This window comes from Doryrhamphus excisus, chromosome 3, assembly GCF_030265055.1.
Source record: "Doryrhamphus excisus isolate RoL2022-K1 chromosome 3, RoL_Dexc_1.0, whole genome shotgun sequence".
Lineage (NCBI taxonomy): Eukaryota > Metazoa > Chordata > Actinopteri > Syngnathiformes > Syngnathidae > Doryrhamphus > Doryrhamphus excisus.
The window spans coordinates 11,364,549-11,377,299 of NC_080468.1; the positions used below are offsets into that span (position 1 = coordinate 11,364,549).

Here is a 12,751-nt window from a genome sequence, read left to right on the forward strand (position 1 = left end):
CTAGGCTAGCGGCCTGGTGGACAGAAGCAACTTTCTATGCTCCTCCTCAGACTTGCACATATCCTGCCTTCAAAAAACTCATTTTTTTAAAAATGAAATAAATTATTGTATTAAAAAAAGATGAGTAAACCATTAACATTAAACAGTCAACCATTCAAAAATAAGTGTAACTCTATGAATAATTTAAGCTTCCTCCTCTCCCCTGCTTATAATTACCCCCAATAGACGTCTGATCTTCTGTAGCCCCGGCTACTGTATGAGGAAATATTACTGCTTTAAGAGTCAACTGTATGCAAGTGTATATAACCTCCGGACCTCAGTTGAAAGCCCATTGATTTTTTTTAAATGGGGCCTTAATGTATGGGTCCCCTTTTAAAAAGCTAAGTGCTTTCACTAAAACAGCTGTAGGTTTTAACATTACTCAACATACGGGAGCAGCACATTTAGTCCCTTTTATGGAGCATTTCTGGCAGCAGGATGGTTTATGTGAGATCGAAATAACTCAAAATAAACTACAGTGGTACCTCTGATGATGGAACATGTCACACAAGGAATAAAATACATCAGGCATAGCTGGAAGTAAACATTTTGTTGATTCTAATGCTAATTCTAAAGAAAAAGCAGTACCCACTCGTATTTTAAGGACCAATATAATAACCGCCTTGGTCTGCATCCTGTCTTTCACGCTTCGCAGGGCTGCAGGTCGTCCTCCCTGGTTACTTGCAGAGCCGTTTCATTCAGGCGGCTCTCAACTACATCGGCTGTAAATCCGAGGGTCATTTTATGTGCCAAAACAGTGAATGCTGGTGTGAGTGTAGTGCGGACTTTCCACGGTGTAACTGTCCTCACGCTGACCTGGACACTCTGCAAAACAACCTATTGCGCATCAGAGACGCCTGGAGGCGGATCAACGAGGAGTTCGAGGAGTCCGGTGAGTCAAGGGTCGTGATTTATTGTTGCCCTTGGAAAATAATTTGAAAATGTCAACTTGAATAGTGCAATCAAAAAAATAAAAAATAAATAACGCAGTGAAAGGAAATGGTTCTGAACTTTCAGTTGTTTTTCAGTAGAAAGTACAGATTTGTACTATAGGGTCTGAGTACTAACACGAACAGAAAAAAAAAAACACGTCTTGTTCCTGTTCTAAACCGTTGCTTGCCTGTCAAATGTTGCCAGGCTTAATCAAAAGTGTTGTCACTCAAAGTGTCAGGTCTCAGTATGCTGCTCTCTCTCTCTCGCTCGCCCCTGTCTGGACCGTGTTGAATATATGACCATTTAAAGTCAATTTCCTCTCACTTAAAGTGCTGCAGTGAATCACTAAACAAGACATTTAATTAATAAACTATCAATCAGTAAATCTTTAATAAAGCAATGACCTTAGCGCTGCACTTAGAGCATGACTGTGCTTATCACCAGGGGTTGTTAATGTACCAGTAACAGTATCGAGCTCTCTAATTGATTGTGTGACTGAGGCCAAAAAGCCTGCTTGTCCTCATTCTGTGCACCTCTTGTAATTCCGCACAGCTTTTTTTGCACCTCGCAAATTGGCTTGTGCGCAAACACATAGACCACCAATCAAACAAAGCATGGCTTGCTTCCAAGGACCTAATAATGTAATATTGCAATATTTTGAAACAAAACTATCATTACCATAAACACATTTTCTGTCCCTGATTGGATTAGCAGCCTCAACTGGAGTTTACAGGGCAATTTACCCACAGGTCTGCAGAAAATCTCATCTAATCTGCTGTGAGGCATGAATATTAAGGAATAACCTGAAAGCCAAGGTTATCTCATCCCCTGAGTGTGATGGAAGAGAATTTAACAGGATTTGGTAGGATTTTATACAAAAAAAAGTGATGCAATAAAAATAGCGGTAAACAGAGTTTTACTGGTGTTGCTATTGTATCCCATCAGGGGGATTTATTGGATTTATTGTTGTCCGTTTGCCCCACAGAACATGGGTCGCTGTTTCATTTAGCTCTATTTAAATGTTGTGTTTTGTAACAGAACTCGGAATTGGAACATGATCTCTTTCTTCAAAGTTGAATAAGTTATATTTTCTGTCTCATAGATTCAATGTCATTCATTTTAATGGAACAATATCTCACAAAAGTGTGTTGTTTTATTGCTCTCAGGTTATCCCTTGAGTTATCCCTACTATGGAAATGAAATTAAACTTGGTTTCAACTCAATATAGTTTAGAGACGCTTGTCTCCAGCAGATATCTGCAACTGGGTGTCAGACAGATTAACACGTTAAATGTAACCAGTGTTTAATTAGTTGTAGTTAGCAGTAATTAGTTGCCTGTTGGGAAAATATCTGACTAAGACAAGAAGCGTTAGGTAAGACAGAAAAATGACCCGGATAAAACAAATCTGAGTTTCCTTTAGGTAGTGTATTGATATTTACAAGCATAAACCCCAAAACAATATAACAACAATTGGTGAGTGTCTTCCTGTTGGCTATTTATAGGTTAAGGTGTGTCATGTGATCAAGGTGCATGGATTTCCTGATTGGGTGCACAAAATCACAGGAGTCAAGCCTCATGATTAAAATCACCTGGTTGCTGGGTGTTGTTTATTAAACATTTCATTTATATTATATTTATGTACGCACTTATAATTATATGAAAGGGATTATTAATTAAAAATATATAGTTTACAAATATATATATATAAATAAATTATATTATCAATTTCACTTGGGTTACATAAATCTCCACTTGTTGTCTTTCCTCTCACACTCAAGTTTGACAAAGTCGCACAGAAATATTTGGGGTCATGACCCCAATCCCCCACCTTTCCTAATTTGCGAATCACTGCATTAGATCTCGAGTTTTGCGGCGAATATGTAGAGTAAAATGTGTTCTCATTCAAAATATTTAACTAACAAGATTGGCTGGCCACTGGCCACAGTCCAGGGTGTACCCCGCCTCTTACCCAAAGACAGCTGGGATAGGCTCCAGCATACCCGTGACCCTCGTGAGGGTGGGAAATGAATGAATGAATGACTGAATGATGAATAAATGTTTGTATATTTCTGAGGTATAATGTTTGAGTGTTAAGCTGCAGTGTGATGAATTAAATGTTGTTTGTAAGATTAAACCATGAGTGGTAGAAAGTGGTAGAAAATGAATGAAATACGTTTTAGAAACATTTATTATGCACCATGATTTATACAGCCTATGTAAAGTAAGGGTGACGTCATTATATATAATATACACATAATAAAATACACATAAATGTCATACAGGAGGCGCTCTCCCGCCTCATTATGATCAGTTGGGGGTGTACGTGAACTGGTATTATGGTAATGGTAATGGTTTTACTTCATTTGAACATGCATCAGATTAGAATTGAATGCATCACATAATTAGTTCAAAGTTCCACATGTCCAAAAGGAGTAGGAAGAAGCAACTTATTTAATTTATTAAATTCTACCTCTCCATCTGGTACTTTTTAAAGTTTTTAAAAGTTTTTTTTAATTGTATTTTTATTTTTTGTCACGTACCGAAGTACGAGGTGATATGACCATACAATGACATAATGGTTACCATAGTAACTGTCAATATAGTGATATATATAGCACATCATGACATCATGCTGTCTCTTTTTAGCGGGGAAAAGGCAGTGTTCTTTTTATGGTTTGTTTCTGACAGCATCAGCACCAGCTTGCGAACAGCAAGTCAACTGCAATATAGTTTTATGCTCTTTTGAATGAATTTGACTACCGAGATGGAGTATTATAAACCCAAGCTCATCCGAAGGTAATCAGACTTTTACAACAAAGTATCTAGAGAAGGATAGGGTGGTGGTGGTGGGGGCGTCATCGTCTGGGGCAGCCCCAGTAAACTTTGTGAACATATCATTTGACCTCTTTAAGGAAATGTACATATAGCGCCATTCAGAATCATAGGAACAATCTAACTTACTAACATTCATGACAACAGTTGTACAATATTTTTGCAGCTCTGGTTTGATCTCTATTTTAGATGAAAGTCGTTTCCAAAGTTTAAAAATATATATGGCGCGAGTACTGGAAAGCATAGTGATGTGTCTCCGTCATATGGCATTAACAGCAGTATGATGAATCACAGTTAGAGAAGTTTTCTTCCATATAAAAAAAAACATGTGAAGTAACTTTTCAGAAAGAATTTACTGTATTTTTGCTGATTGTTCTCATTGCGCCATCTTGTCTTTGTTTCACACTGTTGAAAGTCGGAGACAGAAATAAAATATGAAAGGGGTTTATTCTCTGACGTGCAGATAAGATCAGCAATGTTAAAAAAAATGCTCTCTTGGCATATTTCTGTTATTATTCCTCTTGAGCTGTTTGCTTTTCTGGGACAAACAATGAGGAGTGTACAGTTTTTCTTTTTTAGATCGTTATCCTCTGGATAATAACCACCAGCAGCGTTTGCACCTTCATGCTCTTCTTTCCTTTCAGAGGAGTTCCGGAGCTTTGTTGGGAAGCTGCCAACATATTACGCAGTAAACACATCTGTTGTGGAACAGTTATGGAGGACAGATGCCAGCCTGCTACAGCGTTACAGGCAGCTGGAGACCAGAAGCCAGCAGCTCTTCACCAAAACTCGACGCACCGTCAACAAGCTCTTCAGCCTCAGCAAAAGGTGCAGAAAGAAGCCCAAAATAATTCTTCAGCGGCCGAGGTGAGTTCACTGTTTACTCAGCAGCCTATATAACTAAGGTGCCCTGGGAGAAAGATGGTTCCTGTTGTGACACACTTGAAAATTGACAAAAGGAGAAATGCTTCTTTGTTTTGACAAAGGCTACACGAGTACACAGTTTGAAAAACATATCTTTGAACAAAACGATTTACGATTCAATCTTAACCACTTTCCGTCTAAATCCACCCATCCATCCATTTTCTACCACTTCAAGGTCCCAGGGAGCTGGAGCTTATCCCAATTGACTTTGGGTGAAAGGAGGTGCTCCCCATAGACCATTTATTCATGAGGGTCGAGGGGGTGCTGGAGCCTATCCCAGCTGTCTTCAGGCGAGAGGAGGGGTACACGCTGGACTGGTGGCCAACCAATCACAGGGCACATATAGACAAACAACCATTCACACTCACATTCATACCTATGGACAATTTGGAGTCGCCAATTAACCTAGCATGTTTTTGGAATGTGGGAGGAAACCCGGAGTCCCCGGAGAAAACCCACGCATGCACAGGGAGAACATGCAAACTCCACACAGAGATGGCCGAGAGTGGAATTGAACCATGGTCCCCATAGACCAATCAACAGCCAATCACAGGACACATACAATGGTACCTTGTTTTTTCCTGCCAGTGTATGTGTTCCTTAACACGTTCTTGCCACTTTCAAGGATTTCGTGTAACGGGAGTCGAAATTTTATGACCAAATGACTCAGTGTAGGAGAATAAGAAGAAAGAAGGCAACAATTGTGGCTTTGGCAGTTTGTGAAGAACTCTCAAAGTTCAAATCCTTATTTGGATTTGCTGTAGCGTTTTTGCATCCTTGTTAAAACATCCTTGAAACATCCTCCAAGGATTAAAATCCTTGCTGCAGTCGTTCTTCCTCTTCCTTTATGTAACAAACCAAAGATTCTTGTATTCTGTAATGGCGCTCTATAGCGACCAGTCCAGGGTGTACCCCTCCTCTTGCCCGAAGACAGCCGGGATAGGCTCCAGCATGCCGGCAACCCTTATGAGGATAAAGCGGTACAGAAAATAGATGTATGGATGGTGCACTATTGCCGCATAACTTCTACTTTCCTTCAGCATATCCAGAATTCCACCTTTTTGTGCAATGTTTGCATTCCTCTGCCCTTTGAGTGCAGAATGTTTTGTTGACATTGAGGGTTTCGTCAGGGAGAAAACTTGTAAGATTCAGAGACACGCTGCTCGCTGTTGATTGACAGTGATCTACAGCCAATCAGGACACAGAACACGATAAAGACAGGCAAAACAATGCACATTCATTCATTCATTCATTCATTTTCTACTGCTTTTCCTCACAAGGGTCGCGGAAGGTGCTGGAGCCTATCCCAGCTGTCTTTGGGCGAGAGGTGGGGTACACCCTGGACTGGTCGCCAGCCAATCACAGGGCACATATAGACAAACAACCATTCACACTCACATTCATACCTATGGACAATTTGGAGTCCCCAATTAACCTTGCATGTTTTTGGAATGTGGGAGGAAACCGGAGTACCCGGAGCAAAACCCACGCATGCACGGGGAGAACATGCAAACTCCACACAGAGATGGCCGAGGGTGGAATTGAACCCTGGTCTCCTAGCTGTGAAGTCTTCGCGCTGACGACTCGACCGCCGATGCACATTCATACATCGGAAAAAAAAAAATGCAAAAATTGCAATTCAAGAATCGTTAGGAATCAGAATCGGAACCAAACCAACCCTAAACATGATTGACGTGATGGACACCCCTGGTATAGACAATCATCCACAAATCATATTATAGGCAATCACATTGAAGGATTGACTTATTTGATTCTGTGCTGCAAGTGCGTAAATGAGACACCTTCTTTCCTCCCAGGCCAGCATCCACCAATATTGTGTGAAGGAGGCAGAATTCCAAAAGCACTTAGAGTACCTTGAAGGTAAAAAGGTCCTCTGTAAATGCAGTGCATTTACTGTTTACCCTTTATCAAGAATTTCAGCTGTGGTCAGTAACACGCTGCTATTTTGCTGCTTTCCGTTATTACGGTCTGTGATTTTTTTTTTTTTTTTTTACTGTAGCAGCTGCTGGTTCAGCAGAGCTCCCACCGAGACTCTAGACTTCAGCAGTCTATCAAGAGCCACCACGGTCATGACTGCAGTCACGTAGATGTCTTTCTCAGTCAGCGTTGTTTGCTATTTCTGGGAGAGAAATGAACAAAATGGAATAATCCATCAGTTTTAAGTCAAATTCAAATGCGTCTTAAGTCTGCAATCCAATTATGCTTGTTTTATGACAGCTACTGTGCTTGTAAAATAAAATAAACATCAGGTTTGGATCACTGGTTAAATCAATTTATTTTATTGTTTTGTGTCCCTAAGAAAATGTGTTTTATTCATTTAACTGCCAGTGTATTTCATATTTGAATAGTATATGTAATTGAACTGGGCGGCATGGTGGACGAGTGGTTAGCGGAGACCAGGGTTCAATTCCACCCATCTCTGTGTGGAGTTTGCATGTTCTCCCCATGCATGCATGGGTTTTCTCCGGGTACTGCGGTTTCCTCCCACGTCCCAAAAAAAACATGCTAGGTTAATTGGCGACTCCAAATTGTCCATAGGTATTAATGTGAGTGTGAATGGTTGTTTGTCTATATGTGCCCTGTGATTGGCTGGCCACCAGTCCAGGATGTACCCCGCCTCTCGCCCAAAGACAGCTTGGATAGGCTCCAGCACCCTCCGCGACCCTCGTGAGGAAAAGCAGTAGAAAATGAATGAATGAATGAATGAATGTAATTGAACTGTTTATGTGATGCATGTACACCATGATGTAATATTTTATTACTAGTGAGGCTGTGTTTCTGTAGTTTTTTGTCTTTGTTAGAGCTTTGTTATTTAAGAACATATATATATATTATGATAATCATAAGATTCCGCTCAATTTTAAATGAAAGGCACATCCTTTACCCTGTAATTTTGTGCCTTTACAAGATATAACTTCAGAGACAAGCGGTTCTGTGCCTTTTAATGTAAAGGGCACCCCTGCTATTAAGACATGTAGAAATTAATATGTCAGAATGGTTCTCCTTCCAGCCATCTATTAACCTCTGCTCATCCCATCCAGACAGTGGGGGCAGCAGTCTGAGCATGAGCAAAATGCACAATGCAGAAAAACACTTGAAATATTGTCATTACCGTAAAAAAAAAAATCTCATTTTAATTCAGCAAGTATACTACAAAAGTCAACGTTAATTTGTTTGGGCTGTGCGCCGCTGCACCAAGAGGTGAGTTGTGGGTCGCTGCTGTCGGTTGGTGGAGAAAATATCACGATCATGCCATATTGTGCAGATCGCTGTCTGGGTTTTTAGTGCAAAGGCGAAAAGGAAAAGGGATGTTAGTCTGCACACCTGCTATTGCGACCTCCTTTTTTTGTCGCATCGAGGTCTAGGCACTTGAACTCCACAATGTTTTTCATGTAGTTGATTTATTGCTGAGACCAGATTATGGCAACGTGAGGATATTAATAATACTGTTAATTCCAGTGTATAAGCCACACCGAATACATTTGGAGGACAAAGCAGATTTATACAAACACAAGCTGCACATGTCCACGTAATAAAATAACATATTGTGGCACACAATATTTAACCAAATGAGCTTTGAAAAAACTCTTAAGTTGGTCAACCCATTGCAAATAGCAGGAGGACTCATTATAACATTCTGAGTCACGGTGTCATCTTACAAAGAATACTCAACTCATCACACAGCAACTTAACACTCAAAATATATACCAAGTAAATATACATGAATGTACCAATATGATTTCAAAATGGAAGAAAAACAGAATAGAAAATGGATGGATGGTGTTACAATGCTGCCACTGTTCAGAGGAGCCCGGAGCCCAGAGGGAGGCTGACATCATTGCAGTGCCCCAATGAATGCATTGCTCAGATGCAATGCATTATGGGAAAACTTTTAAACAGTTGCAGGTTTTTTAACTCGTATTGGTACATGATTGTACATTTCCAATCCAACCTTTTGAGTGTTAAGTTGCTGTGTAATTTAGTGTTCTTTGTAAGATGACAATGTGTTACGTATATTATTATACTGTTACATATAATGACCTAATGTGATTTCCAATGGGTTGAAGAGTTCAGTATGAGTGCACTGATAGCTTGTGATTAGCTCCAACCAAAGAAAGAACTACTGTTTCCTCACTGACTCTCGAGCGGCACATTATATTAACAATTAATAGCAGTTCTTAAGTAAAGGAGATGTTAACCATAACTTATCTGCACCACTTCATAAACCACTGGGTTCAAAGTTTAAGAAAAAAAGTAGTGGTTTATATAATTGAAAATGTGGCATAGCGTGTAAATGCTAAATAAAAATATGGCTTCCTTTCCTTTCAATTACCTTGTGACCACACCCTCCACTCCTACACCTGTGAAGGAAGATGCAAATGTGCGTACCAAAGGATCGCCGGTTCTCTCCTATTGTGTATATTTGACTGATCACTGTTACTTGGAGAACTCACAGGTCGGGCAGTTTTTTAAATAAATGAATAAAAAATTCACTTTTGAAGGGTTTCAAGGTCTTTGGAAAGTGAGTGGAAACCTTTCTCACAAATAAAGAAAGGAGCTGCAGATGTTCTCCAGCTTGTGTGTACGCAAACACTTACTGCGTCTTCTATTAGAAACATCATAGGTTGTATTTTTATTATATGCTGTATAAAAGCACAAAACCCTTTTGGTTATCTCTTAGAATCAAACAATTTATTAAAAAGGAAGAGTCAACCCCTAAGGGTAGAACTAGGACACACACGAGGAGCTTTGTTTCTCAGCTGGCCTGGGGATAGCCAGGTGTTGCTAGGTACAGGGAGGTCAGGACCTTCTTACTTGCTGCCCAGGAGCCCGGAAAGCATAGCATAATAATGATGGATAGACTGAACAACCACTAAAGTCGTCTTTTTCAGCATCACAATTGAACAGCCTTCATCACAGACGTTGTCAGCTTCTCTCTCTCTCTGTTTCATTTCATTGTCGCTGTCAGTGTCAGTTTCATCTGCAAATTAGTTCTTAAGCTTGAGTTGTGCTCTTCATCACACAATAGTCCAGCCTTTCAAAACCCATTGTTGGTGGAGGATGATTGACGCACTATAAACCTTGCAATCCTACCTCCACTCGATTACGCCACTCGTTAGCACCAATGATGAGACCTGGCATGTTTTTTTCATTGCAAACTAAGCACTCCAAACAAAAGCTGTAGTAATTCTTGATTTCATCAAACTTACTTAAGATTTGTCAGATGAAAACACGATTGATGCATACATGATATTAGTGTTCACTTTATATAAGTCACAGGGTTCAAAACAAGTAGGGGCTTATTCACCGGAAATTTTGGTAATACAAGCTGTGTTTTTTTCCTAGGTCTCTGCACTTCTGGCTGAGCTACACGCTCTCAGTCTTGTACTGCGGCGAGAACAGCCAGGTTGGTGTGTACAGTGACGAGAGTCGCAGCTGCTCCTGCCCCTACAGTCATCCGCCTTGCCAGGGTCTGATTCCCTGCTCTATTGGTGACGGATCTCGCTGTGCGTCCTGCTCCACTGAGAACCGCACACGATGTTCCAGCTGCAACCCCGGCTTCACCCTCAACCAGGGAACCTGCAGACATGCGGTACCCGACCCTACGGACCCTTACTTGGGCTTGGAGAGTGATCAAGACTTGCACGACATGGAGCAGCGCTACCTGCTTCAGCGACGCGACCCACGCATCACTCTGCATGCGGTGTTTGTGAGCAACGATGTCCGGATTAACACTTGGTTTGACCCTTCGTGGAGGAAGCGAATGCTGCTGACTTTGAAGAGCAACCGAGTGAAATCGAATCGAGTTCACATGCTCCTTGGACTGGCCCTGCAGTTTTGCCTCACCAGGAACAGCACACTCGAGCCGGCGTTTTCTCTCTTTGTGAACCCATTCGGGGGCAGCCATTCAGAAAGCTGGACCATGCCAATAGGCCAACACGGATATCCAGACTGGGAGCGGACCAAATTGGACATTCCCTTGGACTGCTATAACTGGACGTTGTCGCTTGGAAACAGATGGAAGAGCTTTTTTGAGACAGTTCATTTCTACCTGAGGAGCCGAATCAAGGAAGGAATGGCAGTCGGAAGCAAGAACACGTCAGTGGACTATGAGCCTCTGGAGGAAACAGAGCCACCCAACAACATTGGTTACATGAAAGTGAACAGCATGCAACTGTTTGGATACAGCGTGCATTTTGACCCAGAGGCAATCCAGGACCTGATTCTGCAGATAGACTACCCATATACTCAGGGATCACAGGACTCGGCTCTGTTGCAGCTCGTTGAGTTACGCTACAGGGTAAACCGCCTCTCCCCTCCGGGGGCCCCCCATGTGGATCTTTTTGGCTGTTTGCTCCGCCACAGACTTAAACTCTCCAGCGCAGACGTGACCAGGATTCTCACTGCCCTGCAAGTTTTCAGTGCCAGACAACCAAACTACATGGAGTACGAGGCAACTAAACTATGTAGCTAATGGCTCCCCTTTTGATGTTTTGTATTTTCTTGCCACATACAAGCTTGCATCCTTTTAGCTGGATCCATTTGTTGTCAAGTGAGTGATACATTGTTCACGGCTTTGTTGTACATAAAATGTGTGCAATTAAAATCGATGCTAATGTCGCTGTAGTTTTATGGATTAAAGATGTTTGACAATATGCTTCTATTCTGTGCCTTTAAAAGTCATTTATCAGCTTTGGACAACTACACTTACTCAATTTCCGGCACGTGATCTGGAAGCAATTCAACCACATTTAACTGAAGGCAAGCAAGCATTTGTGTTTACCAACACTCAGGGTTGGTCATAGTTAAGGTTTTCATTTATTCTGAACATGTATGCAAGGTTACATTGGAGTACATCACATATTTACATGTCCGAAAAGGAGTAGGAAGAAGCACAGTATCTGAGGTCCAGTGATCTCCAGTAATTGCAACCAAATTGAGATGATTTCAAATCAGAAATCATTCATTCATTCATTTTCTACCGCTTTTCCTCACGAGGGTCGCGGGGGTGCTGGAGCCTATCCCAGCTGTCAACAGGCAAGAAGCGGGGTACACCCTGGACTGGTCGGCAGCCAATCACAGGGCACATATAGACAAACAACCATTCACACTCACAATTTGGAGTTGCCAATTAACCTAGCATGTTTTTGGAATGTGGGAGGAAACCGGAGTACCCGGAGAAAACCCACGCATGCACGGGGAGAACATGCAAATTCCACACAGAGATGGCCGTGGGTGGAATTGAACCCTGGTCTCCTAGCTGTGAGGTCTGCGCGCTAACCACTTGAAATCCATCTTGGTAATTTTGGTCGTCACGGTAGTCCTGCACGGTGGATGGTATGACGAGTCATTGAATGCAACCCCTACGTTAACCCCTCGTCTCCCACTATGTCTATTGTTCTGCAGTTCATTACTATCCACTTGACTACAGTATGGCTCGCTAAATTCCTAAAGTCGTTAACTGACACTGCACTTGCCACTGGGTGTTCTGCATTGATATATTCGTCAAACTCGACCATATCACTCTACCTTCATAGCAAGTGCTGTCAGGGCCTTTTTGAAATGTAAATTTCCCATTCTTTTCACTGACAACTATCACATACTCCTCAATTTTCATGTCTCTTTACAGCTACTCACCTTGCCCTCCCAAATACAATGGGAGTCAATCATCTGATGCTAAACAAGCCCAAACACAATGACAGCCAGTGAATGCCCATTTAGGCATGTGACTGACCGTTGTTGTGACAAGAAGCCCAACACATAAAAATGGATTTCACAAAAAGGCAACTGGGGCAAAGACAGTAAAATTATAGATTAAAAATTAACTAAATATATGACTGTAATCAATTTAATTTGACCATTCTATTTAAAACACCACTTTGTTTTTCTGTGGCATATAACCAATTAAAAATAAGCAATTACCTAAAAATGTCATCCAATACTTTCTTACTCTCAGGGAAGAACTAAATTTGAAACACTTATATGCTAGGACTATGTTAA

At 41.3% G+C, this 12,751-nt stretch overlaps 1 protein-coding gene across 3 annotated transcripts in view; it reads left to right on the forward strand.

Annotated features, from left to right (window-relative positions):
* The window catches only part of LOC131126083 (BMP/retinoic acid-inducible neural-specific protein 3-like), a 36,718-nt gene extending 25,034 nt beyond the window's left edge, over positions 1-11,684 (forward strand). For 2 of the 3 annotated variants that reach the window (XM_058068262.1, XM_058068264.1), the window contains 3 exons: positions 695-931; positions 4,450-4,672; positions 10,097-11,684. In XM_058068262.1, the coding sequence (XP_057924245.1) occupies positions 695-931; positions 4,450-4,672; positions 10,097-11,225 (1,589 nt within the window). In that variant the 3' untranslated portion in view covers positions 11,226-11,684. The remainder of the gene's footprint in view (positions 1-694; positions 932-4,449; positions 4,673-10,096) is intronic. The other variant, XM_058068263.1, reaches the window with a different exon arrangement.
* The last annotated feature ends 1,067 nt before the right edge of the window (positions 11,685-12,751 follow it).